The following is a 23,931-nucleotide window of genomic DNA, read 5'->3' as shown; positions in this document are numbered from 1 at the left end:
TCTGTTTTGTGCTTTGTCTAGAATTTTTTGAACTATTAGCTATTTTCAGAATAAAAGTGAATTCAATATTGATATTATCCACAACAAGGGTAAATAATGCCAACAACATTTAAATCAACTTTAGGCTTGGCTAATCCTTAATGTGGACAGCATTTGTTATGTTGGTGTTTTTGCACGGCAATGCCGTTCCCTTGACATTCAAATCAGTTTCAATATATCACATAAAATGTCTACTGAGCTTTGTAACAGCATCTTAAATCCAAGAATAAGTCACCAACTGTATTGTACTCTCTTTAAGGCACTTATTTTGCTTTTCCATTGTAGGTGTCTGGAAGGTTATGTGATGGATACAGATATAGATACATTCACCTGCCAGAAAGATGGTCACTGGTTTCCCGAGAGAATCTTCTGCAGCCCTAAAAAATGTCCTCTTCCAGCAAATATAACACATATACGTGTTCATGGGGATGATTTCAGTGTGAATAAGCAAGTTTCTGTGTCATGTGCAGAAGGGTATATCTATGAGGGAGTTAACATATCAACGTGTCAGGTAAGATTCTCTGTCCTAGAACGTGTATGTGTAACTCATTTATATATATTAAATGTGTGTGTGTGTGTCTACAGCAGTATCTGACTATCCTGAAAAGAAAAAAATGTCTCAAGTTTCCAACTGTGTCAAGAATTTGAGGAGTTTTTTGGTAGATATATTGTAAAACATAGCTTTCTTTTTAATATTCCCATTTTTAAACTAAGAAAATGCCAAGAGTAGGTGAAAAGTGCCAAAGTGAGATAAAATGTTAAAATATCTATAACAAAATATTCATGAAAAATTAACCATAAGACAGATGGTCTACACATAAATGTAGTAAAGAGTGTCCTTGTGTGGGAAATGAGCCCTGTCTGATAGCAAATGTTTCCAGTTTTAGTAGAAAAACCAGAGGTTGCAGAAACAGACAGTAACTTAGATCAAATCCTGTCTCTGCTACCTACTACTTGTGTGACTTTAAGAAAGCCACTTAAAATGTCTGAGCTTCAGTCTCCTTATTTAAAAAAATGTGTATAACAATATATGTCTTGTATGGTCAGAATGAGAAACTAGAGAGTAAACGGGGGAAAATGCCTAGATCAGCACCATAGAGAGCAGATATCCCTAGCACACCCTCTTCACCAGAAAGAAAAATAAAATGAGTTATCGATATATTCTTCTGTTGCTGGAGTTGGGGGAGGGAGGAGCTGAAAGGGGGGACAGGCTGCATGGTATAGAAATGACTTTTACCTTAAACATTCCTTTGAACTCCATCGCTAATATTGACAGGCTCTGTGACGACCTAATTCCCCCCCTTTATTTGTAAATCTGTAACTGGAAGAATGAAATTATTTAATGTTTATAAAGCATCTAGTACATACCTGACATTTAGTAGGGACTCAAGAACTATTTCATAGTCCTCCCGGTTTTCCATTTATAAATCATGCATACTCAGTGATTCATTGCTACCAAACCTAAAAAGAGGAACATCGCAGGAAGCAGGTCAGATGACTGTCAGAGTTACTGCACTCTCAAAATTGGTATCATTCCAGATGGTCCCTTCTAGATTTAGAGCTGAAGCAGTTTGAGGGACAGCTTTTTCAAGGACCCTGAGCTGTTTGAAATAAACTTACAGGAAGTTTGTCCTGTAGGGACACGCTCAGGGAATTAATTCAACGTTCCTCCAGAGCTTGTCTGGGTTGGGTGTGTGGACAACTGGGTGCTCCTCCGTGTGCCCTGTAGGACCCTGACGTATTGGTGACTATGGGTTTGGTTTATTTTTGGAGTCGATAATTTATTTTTGACAACCCTCATTGCTTTCTCCACATAAGGTATGACCCCTCACACAAACCCCACACAAATGAGTTTTGGGTTGAATTCTGTTCTAAAAGGTAGAATAGACCTTTTCTAAGTGCTTAAATGCAGGAATTGTCTAAAACTATGTTCAGTGCCTAGAAATATTTTATTTTGATACAACAAAACGATTCTGTACTTCATAGAACAAATAAATGGATGAGAAGATCAATATGAATTTTGAAGAATGAATACTGAAGGAGTTCTGGCCCTTCCTGAAATTAAGACATATTACAGAATTACAAAGGTCCTATCAGTGTGGTTTGGTATAGATTCAGCAGACAGGAAAATGAGGGGAATGGAGGAAATAAATCAAAAGTACATCCTGATAAAGGAATCATCACAAATGGGAGAAAGGAATCATTAGTAAACAAATTATTCTGATATAGTGAAGTAACCATTACAGGAAAAAACTAAAATATGCCAAAACAGTTCCAGGATATATCAAAAGAAACCAATACCACATAGTTTTTAAAAGTTAATAGTAATGCCCAGAATAATTTATGTAGAAAGATATGTTTATTGAAGCATTATTCACAGTATTGAAAAATTAGATGCAACTTATATTTCCGACATTAGGGGAGTGGTTAATTATGAGGCAGACACATATATAAAATTAATTCTCCCTCAAATGTGGAATAAATGTCCTGTTTTATTTTATTTTTTAATTTTTTTAAAAGATTTTATTTATTTATTTGACAGAGAGAGAGAGTTAGCGAGAGCAGGAACACAAGCGGGGGAGTGGGAGAGGGAGAAGCAGGCTTCCTGCCGAGCAGGGAGTCCTGATGCGGGGCTCGATCCCAGGACCCTGGGATCATGACCTGAGCTGAAGGTAGACGCTTAACGACTGAGCCACCCAGGCACCCCGCCATAAATGTCCTGTTTTAGACTGTTATCCAGCTCATGCACCATTTCCTCAAAGAAAACAGAAAATTATTAGTAAGAGAATAATAGTCTTCAAGAGAAACATCTGGGTATGCCTCACTTCACACAAATAGATGATGAAAGATGTTAACTCTGAGTGGGGCGGGGGGCGGGGGGAGCAGTAAAGTGAAATGTAAGGACACATTAGTATCAGTCATGGAATATTTGTGTCAACCTTCCAGTCCTCCTTCATCGTAATGAAAACATACTTCTTGGTGTTCTTGATTTTTTTAATGGATTCTATTAGGAACAAAATATTTGTTTTATGTGTGTGAGAAATGTCTAAAATTGTTCAGCAGTAACTGAGAAGGCCATCTAATAATTAGTCTCTGTTTTTTTAAGGCCACAGGTAATACATATCAGAAGTAGAACCAAATTCTAGGTTCTTTTGGCCATCATTTTGGGGATTATTCTTCTATGCCAATATTTGCCAATTTCTTCATTCATATGTATTAACTCCTAAATGTAATTTCTTTTTTTTTTTAAGATTTTATTTATTTATTTGAGAGACAGAGAGAGAGAGAGCATGAGAGGGGGGAGGGCCAGAGGGGGAAGCAGACTCCCCACCGAGCAGGGAGCCTGATGTGGGACTCGATCCCAGGACTCCAGGATCATGACCTGAGCCTAAGGCACACGCTTAAGCAACTTACCCAGGCAGGCACCCCTAAATGTAATTTCTAATCTGTCATTTGTTATTTAGCTTGATGGCACCTGGGAGCCACCATTTTCTGATGAGTCCTGCAGTCCAGTTTCTTGTGGAAAACCTGAAAGTCCAGAACATGGGTTTGTGTTTGGCAGTAAATACAGTTTTGAAAGCACAATTATTTATCAGTGTGAACCTGGCTATGAATTAGAGGTAAGTGAATAAGTTGGTTAACTAGAATTAATTTGTTTTTCCAATATACTTGGGAACATTTTTAGTATTAACACCAATTTGTTTCACTGATTTTGGCCCTAAAAGATTTTTTAAACTTTGTTACTGTATATCCTAACACTCTCCAAGAAATATTTAAAGTGACTTATAATTTTAAAAAACAAAGTAAGTCTCAAATTCAAAAAATCAGAGCCATGAAAAAGAAGAGGAAGCTGGAATACTAGCCACAAGACTGATACTGTTACTTTAGTTGGTCATTTAAGCCTGTGTTTTGGCCTCCTGTTAATCCTGCTGTATAACAGGGCAGTCCATCTGTCACTGTGGGGAGAAGACCATAGGGATTTAGGTATACAAACTAAGACTTCCTCAAGCAATGGGTTTAAATACCTTGGAGGGTTCTTGGTTGAGATGCCAGGTTGATGTATGACAAGTGTGGCCTGAAAATCCTCAGAGCAGTTCTAACCAAATACCAAGTTAGGTTTCAAGACCACTCCTGGTCTGTAGTATTAAAACCCCATCAGCAACACCTGTGTCTCCCTATTTACTTTGGTGGGAAGGCTGCAGTTGATTTTTTTTAAGTTGTTTTTTTTTTTTAAATCACCCAGTGCTCATCATGATGAATGCCCTCCTTAATCCCCATCACCTATTTCACCCATCCCCCCACCGACCTCCCCTCTGATAACCATCAGTTTGTTCTCCATAGTTAAGAGTCTCTTTCTCGGTTTGTTTCTCTCTCTTTCTCTTTTCCCCTTTGTTCGCTTGTTTTGTTTCTTAAATTCTGCACATGAGTAAAATCATATGGTATTTGTCTTTCTCTGACTGACTTATTTCACTTAGCATCCATGTCATTCCATCCATGTCATTGCAAATGGCAAGATTTCATTCTTTTTATGGCTGAGTAATATTCCATTGTAATATATACCACATCTTCTTTATCCATTCATCAGTTGATGGACACTTAGGCTACTTCCATATCTTGGCTACTGTAAATAATGCTGCAGTAAATGTAGGGGGGCATATACCCCCTTAAATTAGTGTTCTTGTATTCTTTGGGTAAATACCCAGTAGTGTGATAGCTGGATCGTAGGGTAGTTCTACTTTCAACTTTTTGAGGAACCTCCATAATGTCTTCCACAGTGACTGCACTAGTTTGCCTTTCCACCAACAGTGCAAGAGGGTTCCTTATTCTCCACATACTCACCAATACTTGTTGTTTCTTGTGTTTTTTATTTTAGCTATTCTGACAGGTGTGACATGATATCTCATTGTAGTTTTGATTTGCATTTCCCTGGTGGTGAGTGATATTGAACATCTTTTCATGTGTCTGTTAGCCATCTGTATGTCTTCTATGGAGAAATGTCTGTTCATGTCTTCTGCCCATTTTTAATTGAATTATTTGTTTTTTGGGTGTTGAGTTCTTTATATATTTTGGATACTAACCCTTTATCAGGCATGTCATTTCAAATATCTTCTCCCATTCCATAGGTTGCCTTTTAGTTTTGTTGATTGTTTCCTTCACTGTACAGAAGCTTTTTTTTAAGATTTTTATTTTTAAGTACTCTCTGCATCCAACATTTTTCATAATATCCTGATTGTTTATATTTCTGTGGTGTTGGTTATTATTTCTCTTCTCTCATTTATGATTTTATTTATTTCAGTCCTTTCTCTTTTCTTTTTTGATAAGTCTGGTTAGGGTTTTTTTTCTGATGTAAGTATTGCTACTCTGGCTTTCTTTTGACATCCAGGTGCATGATAGATGTTTCTCCATCTCCTTACTTTCAATCTGCAGGTGTCTTTAGGTCTAAAATGAGTCTCTTGTAGGCAGTTTATAGATGGGTCTTGGTTTTTCATCCATTCTGTCACCCTCTGTCTTGTGATTGGAGCATTTAGTCCATTTACATTCAAAATAATTATTGATGGATATGTATTTATTGCCATTTTATTACTTGTTTTGTGGCTGTTTCTGAAGTTTTTCTCTGATTCTTTCTTATCTAATTCTCTCATGTTTTGCTGATTTTCTTTAGCAATACATCTGGATTTCTTTCTCTTCATTCTGTGCATATTTATTAGTGGTTTTTGATTTGTGGTTACCATTAGGTTTGTATATAACATCTTCTGCATATAGCAGTCTAAATTAAGTTGATAGATATTTAAGTTTGAACCCATTCTTTCCTCCTCACCTCCCCACATTTTAGGTATTGGTGTCATATTTTACATCCTTTTATTTTGTGAGTTCCTTGATTGATTTTTTACAAAAATATTCATTTTTATTGCTTTGTATTTCCTACCTTCATTATGTCATTTTTGGTCTATCCTTTCCACCCAAAGAGTCCCTTTAATATTTCTTGCAGGGCTGGTTTAATGGTCATGAAATCCTTTAGTTTTTGTTTGTCTGGGAAACTCTTTATCTCTCCTTCTATTCTGAGTGATAGCCTTACTGGATAGAGTATTCTCGGCTATAGATTTTTCTCATTTAGCACTTTGAATATATCTTAAAACTCCCTTCTGGCTTGGAATGTTTCTGCTAAAAAATCCACTGATAGCCATATAGGGTTTCCTTTGTATGTAACTGTCTTCTTTTGTCTTGCTGCTTTTAATATTTTTCTTTCTCACTATATTTTGCCATTTTAGTCACAATGTGTCTTGGTGTAGATCTGCTTTTGCTGATTTTGTTGGGGGTTCTCTGTGCCTCCTGGATCTGGATATCTGTTTCTGTCCCCAGATTTAGGAAAGTTCTCAGCTATAACTTCTTCAAATAAATACTCTACCCCCTTTTCTCTCTCTTCTTCTGGGACTCCAATAATATTTGGAGTATTAATATTAGTATAATGTTATGCTAATAATACCATAATATTATTATGTTTGATGTAGTCACTGAGTTCCCTAAATCTGTTCTCATATTGCATGATTTTTTTTTCTCTTTATTGTTCAGCTTGATTACTTTCCATTACTCTGTCTTCTGTGTCATTATTTCTTTCCTCTTCTTCCAGCTTGCTGTTACTTCTGTTAAGTATGTTGCTTATTTTGTTTATTGAGCCCTTTATCTCTGCTACGTTATTCCTTATCTCTGTGTTAATTGTCTCACTGATGTCCTCCATTCTTTTGTGAAGTCTGGTGAGTATCCTTATGATCATTGCTTTAAATTCTCCATCAGGCATGTTACTTATATCTGTTTTGCCTAGATCTTTGGATGTGGCCTTGTCCCATTCTTTCATTTGGGACAAAATCCTCTGTCTTCTCATTTTATCTAACTCTCTGTGCCTGTTTCTCTGTGTTAAGAATGCTATGTTTCTTATTCTTGAGGGTAATGGCTTTATGAAGAAGAGGTCCTATAGTGCCCTGCAGTGTAGTGTCCCTTGTTCCCCAGGGCCTGGTGATTCTGAGAGTGTCTCCAATGTGTGTTGCATGTGCTCTGCTTTTGTGTCCTGGCTGCTTTATCCTTCAGGCCAGTGGTCTGCAGAGGTTCTCTTTGCCAGTTGTGGACAGTGTTTGTCTCTGGCCTAAATGTGGCACATTTAACTAGGTGTGCTCTGGTCTGCTTGTGAAATGAGACCTATCACCACCACCACCAGAACTGAGGCCTTGCAAAACTCCCAGGTCAGGAGGTGCAGTGTTGGCAAGGGTTTAGGCTGGTCTTCTGGAGTAGGGAGCCCACTGCACTGGGACTGAGGCAAGTGTGACTGGGAAGGAGGGTTCTTCTGGAGTGCGGGATGGCAGCATTGGTATAAGTAAGTTAGGTGGTGAGTGTTGACACTGCACTGGTTTCTGCAGGTAGCCCTGTGCTTCTGCTGAGGGGGGCGAGGAATGGTGCCTGCCAGTTCCTTTGTTCCCAGAGGGGTCTCTCCATCAATGCTGCCTCTCTGAGACACACTCTGAGATGAGCAACTAACCTCCCCACTGCGTGCCCCAGGCATTCTTCAGATCACTATGTCCATGCTGTATGTCTGGGGATGTTTGCCTGCCTTCTCTCTAAGAACAACTCCAAAGTCCTCCAAGCTCTTCCAGAGCCAAACACACTGATCTTTAAAACTCTAGGCTTTGAACCCACCAGAACTTATGAAATTCAGGCCCTCTTGCTTTCCAAGCCAATTGTTATGGGGATTCATCCTCCCCATGTGCTCCCCTGTGTGCTAGTCTCTCTCTCACTCTTCTCTGCTACTGCAGCTCCCTCCCCACTGCAGTGGCCATAGTCTTTTTCTCTCCCAAAATGCATCTCTGCACTCCCTACCTTCTTCATTGTGGCCTCTTCTCTACCTTTAGTTATGGAGTTTGTTCTGCCAGTGTTCAAGTTGACTTGAGGGGTATTTAGTATGATTTGATAGTTATCTAGTTGTATTTGTGGGATGAGGTGAATCTAGGGTCCTCTTACTCCACTGCCATCCTCCCCTCCTATCTGGAGTCAATTTTGCTGAAGCATTGATCATATCATCAAACTTCAAATTTAAGAGGCTTGCTTATATTTCCTAATGTCATCATCTGGTTTTTCTGGAAACTTCTTCCTGTTTTTATTGTAGTAGTGGTATTTAAATGTGGGTTTTGCAGAAGTATTCATTGCCAATTATTTGTTAAATTTGCATAGTACATTCCATAATTTTTTGACCATGCATTCAGAGAATTGTCATAAGATAGGTCCATGAAATTTGGAACTAAACTTATGTGGATCTTTTTTCATTTCCTTAGAAGATTTTTAAAAAAGAAAAAAAGTATGATAATGTTATGGTTGATTGCATTTGGAGAGTTTTTCTGGTTTTGAAATTAATTTTTTAATGTGAGAATACTAATCTTGCAATTTGTTAAGAAGTAAAGTGGTATAAAATTTAAACTTATGAATTTAAATTTAATATTTAGTAACTAGATGGGTCATTAAGTTTGAGGAAGTAGATGATTTACCTTAAAAAATTTGGGGAATATCCCAGTGTTAACTACAAAATTGAGAGACGTGCTATAGCAATAGTTCTCATTCTAAGCTACCTGTTAGAAACTTTTAAGAAATAGTAATGTCTAGTTACTTGCAGAAATAACCAATGCCAGGTGTGGGATGTGAAATGTAAAAGATTAGCCTAGAAAAGCTTGTCGTGTGAGATATTAGGGAACCTATTAAAGACTACATGTTAAAAAGACTTGGAGGCCAACTGGATGAGGTTCCCACAGGCCAACACGAGACCATTTGGGCTTCAATAAGGCAATAACTTTAATGGACTAAACACATCAAATCTGTTACGAGTAACAGTAGACTCATAAGGACACAGAAAATCAGTTGGTAACTATTAGAGGATGTTCATGAACAAATTCATTATTTTGAAAACAGACCATGAAATGGGAAGAATTGTCTTTTCCATGCTAACTGGATGACAAGAAAACCAGTAGAAAATGAATGGAAGTTTCCTTTATAGAAGTATTTCAGTCAATAATTGATAGAATTTAAATCTCAGAGTTTGCAACTCTTATGAACTAGTTGATTTAGGTCATCATCATCATGGCTACTGGTGTTAGGAAAAAAAGAGGCAACCAGATATTATGTGCCTCTGGATGGAAAAACACACCATATGAAAAAGTCTTGCCAAAAAGAAGAAAAGATGAGTTTGAATCCTATCAAACCTCTAAATCTGACTACCAGTACCAAAGACAGAAGTACTTGGTAAGAGATACCATAATGCAGCCATCAGCAAAATTCTGTCTGTAGAAGTAGCTACAGAACAACTGACCCAGTTTTCCAGTTTCTGAAACAAATAAATTAACAGGGTAAGAGGGGAAGAAATAGAAGGAACCTATGTTTTAAAGAGGTACATAAACCATGTAGACCTTATTTTAGTCCGGATTCAAGTGAACCATAAAGCAATAAGTTATAAAGTTTATACAACAATTAGAAATTTGACCACTAACAGGATTGTTATTAATATTAAGGAATTACTTTTTAAGCTGTGATACTATTATTGGTTATTGTTGTTATAGTTTTAAGAGCCCGCATCTTTTAGAGATTAGTACTGAAATAATTACTGGTAAATGATTTGATGTCTGGGATTTGCTTCAAAATAAGGTGCATTCATAGGAAGGAGGTAGGGCTTAGATGAAACAAGGTTGGCCTTGAATTAATTGTATAAGGTGGGTGATGGCTATATCAAAGTTTGTTACTTTTCTTTCTACTGTTATATTTTGCATGTGTTTGAGTTCTTCTCCAAGCTTTAAATTCCTTATCTGCTATGAAGTAATAAAATAAAATTTTATACTATATGTTTAAAAAGATTAGGTTCTAAGTAATGTATTAAGGGGCTTGATTCTAAGTCAACATATGCACACAGATTTTGTTACCTGTTTCATTGCTCAGAGCCCTTTGGATATCAAATTATCTTGAAGCTGTATTCTGCCTTAGCAAGATGTCTGACAAAGAGCTATTGCCTCTCTTTTGGTTTTACCTAATGTCTTTCATCATTCTTCTTCTTCTTTTTTTTTTTAGATTTTATTTATTTGAGAGAGAGAGACAGAAATAGTGAGATAGAGAGCACAAGTGGGGAGGAGAGGGAGAAGCAGGCTCCCCACAGAGCAGGGAGCCCAATATGGGACTTGATCCCAGGACCCTGGGATCATGACCTGAGCCGAAGGCAGATGCTTAACCGACTGAGCCACCCAGACGCCCACATCATTATTCTTCTATTCAAAGATATTTTCTTTGAGCTATCAGTCTACTGATAAATCTTTACCTGTAAAGTTCCATTGACTTTATTCTATTTTTTTATTTTTAAAGATTCTGTTGATTTTAATAGAGGGTTATTATCCTGACTTCCTATGAAAAATTGAATCAATTAAGTAAACAGGTCTTTTAATATAAAGTCATTATTTTTTTCTTATTGAAAAAAGCAATATGTGTTGATTATAGAAAGGTTGGAAAATGCAAAAGAAAAGTAGTTTTTCAGTATTCTTCATCCAGAGGTAAATACTGTTAACATTTGCTATACTTTTACTATGTTTATATACTTATGTATGCACAGGAAAATGTACTATTTTAGTTTGTGAATTATTTTTTATTAATTTTGAGGAAGTATATGACAAGCCATTAAAGCCAGCTCCCTGACTATTTAGGAACACTGATGATTGTAGTAAAAGGTAAACAACAAAGAAGGAAGAAACAAAGACTCATAAAAATTATATCCAGAAGTCAAAGAATAGTAATCTTAGCACATATATACCTATAATAACTATAGGGGTCCAACAGCCTATATAGCCATCAAGGGTTATGGGCTATTGAAGAATGTACAAAAATATATTCAGAATAATAATTATAAATAATTTTTCAAGTAAATTCTATTCATTTTGCTTTATTTCAGAAGGTAGGGAAGTAAAGTTTAGAAAGATTTTTACTCCAAATATTTAAAATTTTAAATGCTTGGGCCCTTAATAGGGTAAGTTTATCTTTAATGGATAGGTTACATTGTCAAAAAATTCAATTCTCAAACCAGTAAGATATTTTGACTTGTTTCATGTTTGAAGGTGTAAAAAAACCAATTCCCATTCTTTGCTGTACCTCTCAGGTATTGAAAAGTAAATTCAATTCAAAATATTTTTAAAATTTACTCAGCAAATATACTTCCTTGACATTTCACACGCATTCCTTATCAACCTTTGCTATTGGTTATAATCAGTTGTCACTTAAATAGAAAGTGAAACAAAGTCTGTCCTTTAATTACACTGGTCAGCCTGGGTATGAATTTTGAAGTAAATTGGTGAAAGCATTTTTGAAAGTGTAAGCCTCATCCTTAAACCATATTTATTTAATGAATTCATTTAGCATTCCAGTGCTGGGAGATTCAGGTTCATAGCTAAGATTATTTTGCATTCCCTTATTGTCTTTTCATCATTGAGGTATAATCCTGGCAATAACCTTTTTTTTTTCATTGATTCACAGGGGAACAAGGAACGTGTTTGTCAGAAGAACAGAATGTGGAGTGGAGAGGTAGCAAGCTGCAAAAGTAAGTCACATGACATTCAGCAGTCCCAAAGACAATACTGATGATGCATAATAACAGTGTGGCCACATTTCCTTTACAAATCAGTGTTTCAATTAAAAAATATTTTTTTAATCATCTCCACGAACTGTGTGAGACTCTTTGATGGGCTTTCACTCAAGGGCACCAAATCAACAAAAGGGTCAAAAATTGTAGTAGAGATTAATGGTTAAAGTGGCATAGAGCACAAGATTACCGACTCCAGAATGGCAAACATTTTGTTAGAAATTATTTAACTATTGAATTTATTTGTCTCATTTTGTGGATTTTCCCCCCCAAATAATTATAAATTAGAAGGTTTAGCATTGTCCCTTTTTGGTGATGGTACTAGCCAATACTGACATTTTTTTAAAGTGATGTCACATCTGTCAAGTAAATGAATAGTGGTGGAATTTTGCATTAACTCATTTTATGAGAACATCCAAGTTTATTTAGCAAGAGATGAGTTAATTCACATGAGTTTATTCCCAACACATGGCCCATATGATTCCTCTGCCAGAGACAATATATAGTCGACCCCATAAACAACTCAGGTTTGAACTGGGCATATCAGCTTACATATGGGGGTTTTTTCAATAAATACAAGTACAGTACTAGAAACTTATTTTCTCTTCCTTATGATTTTCTTAATAATGTTTTCTTTTCTCTGGCTTACTTTATTGTGAGAATACAGTATATAATACATATAACATTCAAAATATGTGTTAATCAACTGTTTATGTCAACAGGCTCTTCATTAGTTAAGTTTCAGGGGTGTCAAAAATTATATGTGGATTTTTGACAGCATGGGATGTTGGCACTCCCCATCCCCACGTTGTCCAAGGGTCAACTACAGTTAGATAAAATAGTACAAGCCTATCAAAGTGGCAGGCTTTAAACCTTTTTCTCTTGATAATCCTGGGGGAGTCATCAAATTTTCAAACTAGTATTAACCTCTTAGATTATCTAGTTAAGCAATCTCTTAGATGAGTCAGCTGGTCTAGACTGGACTAAGTCAAGATCAGCTAGATTTATTTATCTTCCTAAATAAGTATATGGGGGACGAGGAGAAGTGAAATGACCTGCCCAATATCATAAATTAAATTAATGGCAAAGCTGACAGTAGGACTCAAGGTATGCAAATCTTTGTTCACTGTGATTTTAACCATATCTTCTGGGGTAGATTAATGATTTGATTTTATATATACAGGAATCTTAAATTCTTAAAGGAATATTATGTGGCTGAAACTCAGTGGAGAATATATGACTGTTTTTAGTTCTCAAAAACTTGTATAAATATTATACAGAAAAATATTTTTTAAAAGCATTGAGTAACATCTCAAGTCACAGAAAGGCATCATTGGGTATTTCTGATAGTAGCTTTTTTTTTTATCTCAGATGTTCATGATCAAAAAATGTATGAACGTATCTGGGAAGGAGAGTGGGAAATGAAAAGGATACATGTATGTCTGGCATAGGAACCCACCATAGTGTTGGTGAGGGGACTGTTTCAGTTCTGTGGCAGGTTTCATTCAAACTGCAATGATGATGGTTTGTATAGTTGGTCTCTCCAAAATGCAGGATAGTAATAAAAAGTTCTATATGAATCCTATTATTTTTTTAAAGATTTATTTATTTATTTGAGAGAGAATGAGAGAGCAGGCGCATGAGCAGGAATCACAGAGGAAGAAGGAGAGACAATCTCCAGCAGGTTCCATGCTGAGCACGGAGCCCAGCGCAGGACACGATCTCATGACCCTGAGATCACGACCGGAGCCAAAAGCAGGAGTTGGATGTTCAACCAACTGTGCCACCCAGGCACCCCTATATAAATCCTATTCTTTATCTGTGGGGTTTTTTCTTTTTCTTTCTAAGTTATCAAATAAAATATATTGATATCTGTATCTATCAGTTTTCAGGGAAGTCTGTTCACTGATAGATACAGATCTCAATATATGTAATAATTTAGTAAATTATATAGGAATCTTTCAAATCAGGTTGCTCAGTATGAGCACTTCTGCCCCCAGAAATATTTGTATTTTTCATATGCCCCAGGGAAAAAGCATATAATAAAATATATAAAAATATTAACAGTTTTATCCCTGTGGTGGAATTAAAACTATTATTTTCTTTTTGCTTATTTGTGTTTTCTAATTTTCTACAAAGAACTTGTACCATGTATTTAGTAATTTAGAAAGAGAAAGAAAAAATCCCACAAAGACTAGGATTTGCATTTTCACAAAATCCCTAGATGATTTCTTTTTTTTTTAAGATTTTATTTATTTATTTGAGAGAGAGAGAGTGGGGTGAAGGGTAGAGGGAGAAGCAGACTCCCTGCTGAGCAGGGAGCCTGATGCGGGACTCCATCCTGGGATTCCAGGATCATGACTTGAGCCAAAGGCAGACCCCCAACCAACCGAGCCACCCAGGTGCCCTCCGTAGATGATTTCTATGCACATTAGTTTGGAAGCACTGCCTTAGACCTATGGCTTTTAGCCTTAGGCACATTGGAGCATCCTACGGAGCTTTGAAAAATCCCTTGCCCAGATAAATCAGTTAAGTCAAATCTCTGGGGGTGGGACCCCACATCAATATGTTTTTAAAGCTCCCAGGTAATTCCAAGATCCATGGTCCCGGTGTATGGAGTACTCACCAAGCTGGATGAAGCCCAGAGGAGTCGGTTAGCACCTAATCCACCAGCTCTCAACCCTGAGTGACCATTAGAAATCCTATGGGGAGCTTTTAATACCAAAAGTTAGGTCACAACACAGAGATTGTGATTCATGTGGTCTGAGATAGGGCTTGTTCATTTATACCCCCAGCATTATTAACAACAAAAGGTGGCAATATACATAAAGATAGCTAGAGTCAACAGGCAAAATACCAATCTTTAATTGCCTACATGCATAAATCAAAACTTATACATGCTGGGTTTTTTTCCTCCTTCAAAGCATATTTTTGTGTTTCACATAGGAGTAGGCTTTAATATTTTATATGGTGCACTGAGTACCTTTAGCAATTGTAGGAGGATTGGAAGAAGCATTTAATACGAGGCTTTCGTTTTTCTTTCTAGAGACCAGGTGTGAAGCTCCACTTGGGTTTCTGAACGGAGAAGCCAAGGTTGCAAACACTACTGCTGGACCGATGGTGGTGTATTCCTGCAATAGAGGGTACAGCCTCGAAGGGGCCCCTGAGGCATACTGCACTGAACACGGGGCTTGGAGCTACCCACTTCCTCTCTGCAAACGTGTGTGTTGACTCTAGAGGTTTTCATGAGATTCAGTTTCGTGATTCGTTTCCCAAATGTCTAAACATAGAGGACACTCCACTGAGTGACACTGGCCCAGAGAAAGCGATCTGTGCATATCCAAACCAAATACTATGGGGTATTTTTTTAAGATTTTATTTATTTATTTGAGAGACAGAGAGAGAGAGAGAGCGCATGAGCAGGGGGGAGGGACAGAGGAAGAGGGAGAAGCAGACTCCCCACTGAGCAAGGAACCCAATGCGGGCTCCATCCCAGGACCCCGAGATCATGACCTGAGCCGAAGGCAGACGCTTAACCGACTGAGCCACCCAGGCGCCCCTACTATGGGGTATTTTTAAAATCTGTTCATATTATCTGGAATATCCAGTCGGAGAATCAGCTTTCATCAGATTCCTTGGATTATTACAGGTAGTCCAAGGCACTAATAAAAAAAGTGTGCTTAATGAAAAAATTTTGACATAAATGTATAAGGAATTTGATTAAGGATGTGAAAAGGGTGAAGAAAGAATATATTAATGTGCAATTTTAATACAATAAGGTATATATAAATATAGTGAATGAAGATAACTAGTTATAAGCATTAGAATGAAAACAATATTCACATGCAAGATCTAAATTGAGAGGCCTCTGGTTATTGTTTAAAGTATTATAATGCAGTAACTGAGTCTTTAGGATTCAGCTGATGCCTGCTTCACTCATAAAGACTTCTTTGAAAATCAGAAAAACCGAAACTGCTAAAATATGTTGATGTGTGTCATACACTTGCACTAAGAAATCCTTGTGTTTTAATCATTTTTTGGTTTTGCTTCCGATGTATAAAATGAATCCATTTTTATGAATAAGCCTTGCAAACTCTACAATTTACATTATAATATCCTGTGTAAGTAGTGTGAATCTGAAGTTTTATTCAGCTCACTTAGAAAAGTCTGATGATTCTCTAGGGCGTCCTTCTGAAGGATGTTCAATAAAAGAAAGTAAAGTGACAATGAGAAGATTTTACTCTGCATTCCTAATATTCTTCAAAGACCAAAGGAATGTTTAATGCATTCCCTGATTTCTAACACACCTTTTCTTTCCCCAGTGTTGGGCCATAATTTCAAACAAGTATTTAATTTGCCATCTTAGAATTTTAGGACAATGTGTTAGTGGTTGAATAACTTGAGGTTTTCAGATCTGATCTGATCTTATCCTTAAAAATAATTTCATGTGGATGCAAAACACATTTTTTAAATGTTTGAAGTTCTGTATTTTTAAGCCTCATATTATCATCACTGAGAACCCAGCTCCAGAGGGCTCATCATACTCTGCCTTTAAAGAAATAAATTAAGAAGAGAAGGAGAATATCAGTAAGCATTTTTATTTTCTGTTTAACAGCAAATCCATGTCCTGTTCCTTTTGTGATTCCCGAGAATGCTCTGCTTTCTGAAAAGGAGTTTTATGTTGATCAGAACGTGTCCATCAAGTGTAGGGAAGGCTTCCTGCTTCAAGGCCAAGGCATCATTACCTGTAACCCGGACGAGACGTGGACGCTGACAAGTGCCAAATGTGAAAGTAAGTAAATGGACAGGTGGATTCCAGCTCATTTCATTAGTGCAGAATGTTTTCTCATCCTTGTGAGATATTTTCAATCAAGTAACTTGAATGTAGATATTTATATCTCTGGTTTATTGTTATCAGCTTCTCTGTTGACAGTTTTTAAAATTAAAAAAAAAAAAAGGTCTTTGAATTCCAAACATAAAAAGAAAAAACTTTCCAGAAATAGGCTAAAACCTATCTGGCCAGGATTCACTGAACAGATTTTCAAAATACATTCTTCTAGGAATGAGCAAAATATTAAATCTAAAATATATTTTTTTCCCAGGGCACCTGGCTGGCTCAGTGGATAGAGCATGCAGCTCTTGATCTCAGGGTCATGAATTTCGAGCCCCAGGTTGAGCGTAGAGATTACTTTTAAAAAATTAAATAAAATACATACTTTACCATATTCTGAGAGTCCCCAAACTATCCTTTAACAGGCTATGGATGCTTTGCAATACAAAAATTATTCCACAGTGGTTCTCAAACTTGAACCACCTAGAAGACTTGTTTAAAACAGATTTCTGGGCCCCTCTCTGGAATGTCTGATTGAGTACTCTGGGGTGAGGCCTGAGAATGTGCATTTCAAACAAGTTCCCAGGTGTTGCTGCTGGAGATACTGGTCCTGGAACAACAGTTTGAGAACCTCTGGGCTAGCACCATGTTGATACGTAACACACAGTCAGACAGCATCTCTTGCTGCCTTGTGATAACTCTTGACATCTCTTCATACACACTTCCTGCACTTAAAACATCTCCCCTGCCCAACTTCCTACCCTCCGGCTCCCTTGTCTTCCAAGCTACTCCCTCTGTAGCAATCAATTAATAAATATTCATTGAGTCTAACCAGATGCAGGACATTGGGCTACATAGTCTAGGAACATATCATGCCTGCAATAACCATCTTCAGAACACTTGTACTCCAATTAAGAAGAAATGTGTGTGTGAAGGCCATGGGAATTGTGGAGTCAGAGAAGACCTGGGTTTGAATTCTGTCCTCAAAACTTTCTAAGTCTAAACTCATGCCAGTGCCCTTCTCTGAGCCTTAGGGCTCTCATGTGTCAATAACCCCAATAACACCTATCTTACAGGTTTGTTTTGAAGAATAAATGAATCGGTGTATTTATTTCAGCAACATCTCCTGATAGGAAGAAATACACCAATAGCCCAAGTGCCTGAATTTTCAACTAGTGGTCTACCACAGCATTAGAATTTTGATTTTACTCCAGGAAATATGTACTATACTTTTAGCCTTATAAAGTCTACTCCAAGTGAAATGGGAGAACTACGTATGTATAAGCTTTGACCACCAGCCTGAACTAAAGCAGGCCAAGTGGCCTGGTTCTGCACACGTATCCCCACGTTGGTCTCGGCTCCCTGAGACATACCACTCAGAGCACTGGAAGGCAGAGTAAGGAGAGACATGCACTCCGGTGCATGCTTCCTGATTCCTCCATATTCTAGAGAGGCTCAGGGGTTGCCTCGGAGAGAAGGAGACAGTTTCTACCCCTGTTTGCTATCCTCAATCCCTCTTTTGCATTTTTTATTAAACAGAAAGCCTCTGGCTTAGAAGAAAATCTCTTCCCTGAGGGACATGAGCAACAACTTACCTCGTTCTTTTCACCTCGTCCTGATAATTATCTTTATGAATCAGTGATTAAAATTTAGCATGTGTGGGAATCACCTAGGGAGCGTAGGTAAGATGCAGACTTACAAACTAGAAACTCCCGATATTTTCACTTCTAGCAAGAACCCAAGATGATTCCTGTATAGGTTGTCTGAAATTCGTTCTTTGGTCACTTCAGTAATCCAGCCATCAGCTCGCCATGATCTTTCTATCTGCCGCTCCCCCAGCCTGGAAGCTCTTTCCCTCTGATCTACTCAAGCTCTAGAGCCTAGTTAAATGCTGCTTTCACTGCAATTTGTACCCTGATAGTCCTAAGCATAATTAGTCACATTCACTTTGATTTTCCTATAGTAGAGTATCCAGGCCTGTACAACAGCTCTTTTTAAGTTGTCCATCATTCTGCTAGTTGTCTGAACAATGGGACCACATTTTCTTTATTGGTTTCTTTCCAGTTTCTGATCCACAGTAGGCATTAACACATATTTGATATCTAACTCACTGAATTAACGTTTGTAACCACCTTAGAAGGAGAAGAAGATTCAGAAAAAACATACACATTGTCATCCCCCCTGACAAGTTCTTAATAGTATTATGACCACAAAGTGACCTTTTAGAATTCATGGAGAGTCATCCAAAAGTTAGACTTATACAGACAGGATACTGATTGGAGTCCCAGCTCCAATCCAGTCCTTGTTTTGTGAGCCGCCCCAAAATAACTCTAGTTATCTCAAGGCTTCTCAAGGCAAAATTAGTTATAAAATTTTTTATTTAAATATACAGTACACGTCGCTTCTAAAAGAGAGGATTATCATTCAATTTCACGTATTTCAAAAGCAAAGAGTCACTGTGTTACCGTCTTGAAAAGAAGGAAACTGATGTGAAACCTTGAGACCTCAAATGTCATAAACCTCATCAAGGGGTGTAAACAGTATGGACAGGCCAGAGACAGTACTCATTTATTCATTTTTCAAACATGTCTTGATGGAATATACAGTAGTGCAATTCATGATCTTTACTCTAAAACAGTAGACTGCAAATAACCCCCATGCTTCTCCCTTTCTAATTTGATCGGCATCCTGCATGAACGTTCTCTTAGAAGCCGCCTCTTTGGCAATCCACAAAAGCTCATTCTTGGGCTCCTAGACACTTCTTGCCTGAGTAAAAAAAAAAAAAAGAAGAAGCTCAGCTTCAGCATTTGAATCGGAAGGCAAAACCTTTGATCCTGCACATCTCATTTTTCTAGACAGCAGCAGATTATGCTTTTAGTTCCTACTATCTTTTAGTTATTATACAGGTGAAAAGGTAACTTTATATATTTTATCTTTGCTCTTTAAATTAATTCAGTCTTTGAGAGGAGACTGTGTTCTCTTCCATCCACTGGCTGGATTGGTCGCACAGGCTTCATTGTGGTTTTGTTTTCCTGTAGAAATATCCTGTGGTCCACCAACTCATGTAGAAAACGCGATTGCTCGAGGCATACATTATCAGTATGGGGACATGATCACCTACTCGTGTTACAGTGGATACATGTTGGAGGGTTCCCTGAGGAGTGTTTGCCTAGAGAACGGAACCTGGACATCACCTCCTGTTTGCAGAGGTAAGGGAATCTTTGAACGGTTATTTCTCAGGGAAGCTGTAGGGAAATGCATATCAAAGTCTGATAAGGCCAACAGCTAGTATGCATGCTCTTTTACTTTTCCTTGGCTTTAAGTTTTCCCTTGACATCTATGTCATTTTCCTTAACTTTATGGGTTTGAGTTTTGAAAGCTTTCATACAGAACTGTGGCCCAGCACACGGCCCCTTCCTGAGTCAATCATGGCTCCTCAGTTCAAGTGTTCTCTCAGGGTGTTCTCCAGCTGCTAGGGGAGCTGTGTTAGGTGTGAGCCATGAGGGCACTTCTTGGACAGTCAAGTAGTTCCAGCAGATTCCAGTTCTACCCCCCATCCTGGGCAGACTCCTAGCCCTGCTGGAGATGGGGTAGCCCGTCTGGTGGGCAGAGTAAGACACAGGAGGTACTAGGCAGCCTTAGGGAGGTGGAGCCCACCCCAGGGTCTCCCTGGCCATGTTGGAGGCTGGTGACAGGCACTCCATCCATGCTCATATCAGCACTGCTGTCCCTTCACTTGCTGGATTGAATTTGCCAACCCCAGGATGAATTTTGCGTGTGAATTCAATAAAATCTCCTTGGGGGAACAAGGGAACAAGGTTCTGTGCTTAAAATTCTGCAACATTGAAAGAGGTAGATAACGAGGCATCCTAGTAGGTCCTACAACTTACACTTTTTTACAAACCATAATGATTGTTCCAGTCTACAAATACTTACTGAAAGTCAAGAGCTATGCTAGTGAACAAGGCAAACATAACCAAGGAACTAAAAGAAAAATCAAATTGCTGAGTAGGTTTTCCACATGGCCACATGGGCCATGGTCAGATTTGGATTTGGGGTGAAAAGGCCAGAGTCTTTAATGACCCGTTGGGGCTGAGAGAATTGAGGGAATCGATGAATGAATGGCATGAGCCTCAAGAGAGGCAAGGGAGATTGCAGGAGAAGGGAGATGAACTGTCTGAAGGCCAACAGTGAGAAACGAGATCCCTAACACGTGGGACGTAAGAGAATGAGAGGGCAGCGGAGGAGGTGACGTCCTCATAGAATAGCCCAGGCTCCACTTCAAATCAGAAGTTAAATGAGAGGTGTGTGTCTGCTGGCTGGCTTGTTTGTTCCTTCACGGGCTTGTTTTAAGACACCGAGTGACAGTGGCAGCACCAAAGAGCTATCGACCAGACCATCGAAGGGCCCCTTTGGAAGGGCACTCTCAGACCTTCTGAAAGAGGCACTTCCCCTGGTCCAGACCAAAAGAGATTACCTTTTGTCTAAACCACCTTGTCCCCTTCTGCCCTGAATCCCCAGATTACCAAAATTTTGAAAGCCATGTTCTCAGAACTACCCAAGTTGATTTATGCCCCTTTCCAAGAGCCCTCACGTCCCTGACTGAATCTTGAGTTTCAGTGTTGTTTCTCTTCTGTAAAGCTTGCCTCTAGGAAATGTTATGAAATGTAAATAAGGAATCCTATTTTCCAACAAATACCCTTCCATAATTCCCTGGGTTTATGATCCATCCTGCTTCTTTTCTAGCTGTCTGTCGATTCCCATGTCAGAATGGAGGTATCTGCCAACGCCCCAATGCTTGTTCCTGTCCAGATGGCTGGATGGGGCGCCTCTGTGAAGAACGTGAGTCTGTCCTCAAACCTTTCATGTTATGTCCTTAAATCTTACTTTGAGTCCTGATAATTTGCCTGGAAGCTGCCAACTCAGGGGACTGGCTTTACTGGTAGAAGGAATTTATTCGCTTAAATCCTGCAGCAGACCAGACAAGAGGGCCTAGAGTCGATCTGAATATGTCAATTAGTTGCAAAAGAGCTAGGATATAGGTGACCTTGAAAATATAGTGATCGTGATCCACCCAGAGCCATCTCCACATGCCTCCTGTCACAAATTCCCAAGAATCCTCTTGAGAAGGACCTTATAATAGAGGGTTTCCCAGCCTATGTCTTCCCTATCTCAAGTCCATTTATGTGCTGTGCCTCTCATTGCTGCAGTTGTGATAAATTCATGGTGTTGCATAACACCGTACTTTGTATGTAGTATTTGCAGCCCGCCATTCACTCTTTTTCATTAGGGGTAGTTCTTCCCAACAAAGAAAATAGGGAAAGTGGGCACTCCGGTATCTATACAATGTTTAGTAAATTAATATAGAATTTTGATCCTTATAAAAATACGTTTGAATTTGAACTTTCAGGAGAATGGAAATAAGTGGTTTTAAATGTTTTTTTTTTAATGTCTAAACTGGAGACATTTGTTCCAATATCTTAAATATATATATATGAGGATAAAATGATTTCATGTTTCATTGGGAGTGGTGTCTGTAAATCACATTAGGAGTCATTTGGGTGATGACCATTGGTCTGTATCAGTTTTCTTGAAGGCCAGACATGTTATAAGAGATTCTAAAACTGTTTTAAGTGTAACTATTGCAACTAATCTAGAAAGGAGAATATACAATGGAAATAAATTTGGCTGCTAACAACTCACCAAAGCAAGTATTCTCACAATGATTAAGAAAGAAGAGAAATTATGTCTTTCCTCCCTCTTCTCCCCGATCACTCCTTCCCATTTAGGGCTCCCAAACTTGACCTGCTATAATGCTAAGAGTCCAAAGACCAAGGAAACATTTACCCTGGGGGACCCTTACAGCAAGCCTAGCTGAGCTCACTGAGCATGTGCCTGTCCTCCTGCATTAGACCAAGGCTTCCCAAGCTTTAATGTGCATACAAACCATCTGCGAGATGTTAAATGCAGACTCTGATTTAGTAGTTCTGGGTTGGGACCTGAGATTCTGCATTTCTAGCCAGCTCCTAGGTAATGCCAGTGCTATTGGCTTGAGAACTGTGCTTTGAGTAGGAAGCCAAGAGACAATCTCCTTTTAAACAGACTGTTCCTCTTTAAAGAGCTCAGTAATTTCTAGGAAAAATGATTGTCATGGAGGGTGTAAGGGAGGCCTGATTCAGTCACCATCAGGCCTCTGCCCCAAGGAAATTCAAAGAGTGAGTTGTCCCATCACTGCTAATGTGTTGCCAAAACCAGCACAGGATAGCCCCTCTGACCCCATGCTTACATTTAATTCAGGACAGTAAGAGAGCCTCGAGACAGCCAAACCCTCTTGAGCACTTCATGTAATTTGAAAAGGAAATTTGAAATGATAATAAATGGAGAACATTCTGCTTATTCTGTGAAGAGAAAGCAAAGCACTTAGCAGACATTGATTACGGTATATCCTTTCTAGAAGAGTGCATTTGGCCCTAGAGTCATTTCATGAGGCTAAAGGCCCACCCTTACTTTCCTGATTGTGTTTACCAATTAATAAACAGAACACATCCAGGGAGACTATCCGGTGGGTCATTCAAGGTTTTCCTCTTCCTGGAAAACACTTGAACATATCTGAATGTGTATATTTTGATTAAATCCGTTTTTGGTCTCCTTTCTAGCAATATGCATTCTCCCCTGTTTGAATGGTGGTCGCTGTGTGGCCCCTTATCAGTGTGACTGCCCACCTGGCTGGACAGGGTCCCGCTGTCATACAGGTAGGTTTTTCTCTCGGGTTTGTTTTCTTGTGGATTTGGCTCTATGAGGCCGCTGAGGACAGTGGTGAGTGTGACTCAGATTCAGAGGTGGCAGGGAAACAAAAGGGTGCCAGAGCCTCTCAAGAATTCCTCAGGATGGTCTCTTGAATGATAGGCTCAATGCTGAAGTCTATGGCTGCATCAGAGGTACCTGTCAGGGTCGCAAACCAAAGAAGAGAATCTAAGTCAACTCAGTTGTCAGCCTCCTTCACGTCATCTGCTCTGCTTTGCAGTGTATCGAGAAGACGTGCAGAGGTTCAGAAGAATATTTATTTCCATCTCTATGAAACTGGATTACTAACTTCGTGGCAACTATTTAGAAAGAAAAGGCTCTAAATAAATACCATTTGAGTTAAATCAAAGGTTCTTCGTAGACAACAGTACCAAACTGTTGTTGATTGGTGACAAACACGTCCCCTTAACCACCCTTACCTATCTCAAATACGACATTTACTTTTCTATACTCTGAGGTCTTCATTGTTGGATCATCCAACTGTCCTTGCCTTCACTAGATTATGTGCCACTTGAGGGCAGGGATATCTCTTTGTGATCATTACATGCCCAGTACCTAGTATAGTGCCTGCCTATGATAGGTTTCTCATGTTGGAAAATGAATGTTTAAAATG

The 23,931-nt window shown here is 38.5% G+C and overlaps 1 protein-coding gene across 6 annotated transcripts in view; it reads left to right on the top strand.

Moving 5' to 3' along the window:
• SVEP1 (sushi, von Willebrand factor type A, EGF and pentraxin domain containing 1) overlaps positions 1-23,931 on the top strand; it is a 192,873-nt gene that overhangs the window by 160,162 nt on the left and 8,780 nt on the right. For all 6 annotated transcript variants that reach the window (XM_045882897.3, XM_045882896.3, XM_045882895.3 and 3 more), the window contains 8 exons: positions 325-550; positions 3,504-3,659; positions 11,578-11,641; positions 14,730-14,903; positions 16,299-16,475; positions 19,553-19,723; positions 21,261-21,356; positions 23,171-23,266. In XM_045882897.3, the coding sequence (XP_045738853.2) occupies positions 325-550; positions 3,504-3,659; positions 11,578-11,641; positions 14,730-14,903; positions 16,299-16,475; positions 19,553-19,723; positions 21,261-21,356; positions 23,171-23,266 (1,160 nt within the window). The remainder of the gene's footprint in view (positions 1-324; positions 551-3,503; positions 3,660-11,577; positions 11,642-14,729; positions 14,904-16,298; positions 16,476-19,552; positions 19,724-21,260; positions 21,357-23,170; positions 23,267-23,931) is intronic.

Source organism: Mirounga angustirostris, unplaced genomic scaffold (assembly GCF_029215605.1).
Source record: "Mirounga angustirostris isolate CCGP_5_RB_7025 unplaced genomic scaffold, mMirAng1.0.hap1 SCAF_15, whole genome shotgun sequence".
Lineage (NCBI taxonomy): Eukaryota > Metazoa > Chordata > Mammalia > Carnivora > Phocidae > Mirounga > Mirounga angustirostris.
The sequence above is the reverse complement of the archived record's forward strand: the minus strand, read 5'-3'. Positions and strand labels throughout refer to the sequence as shown.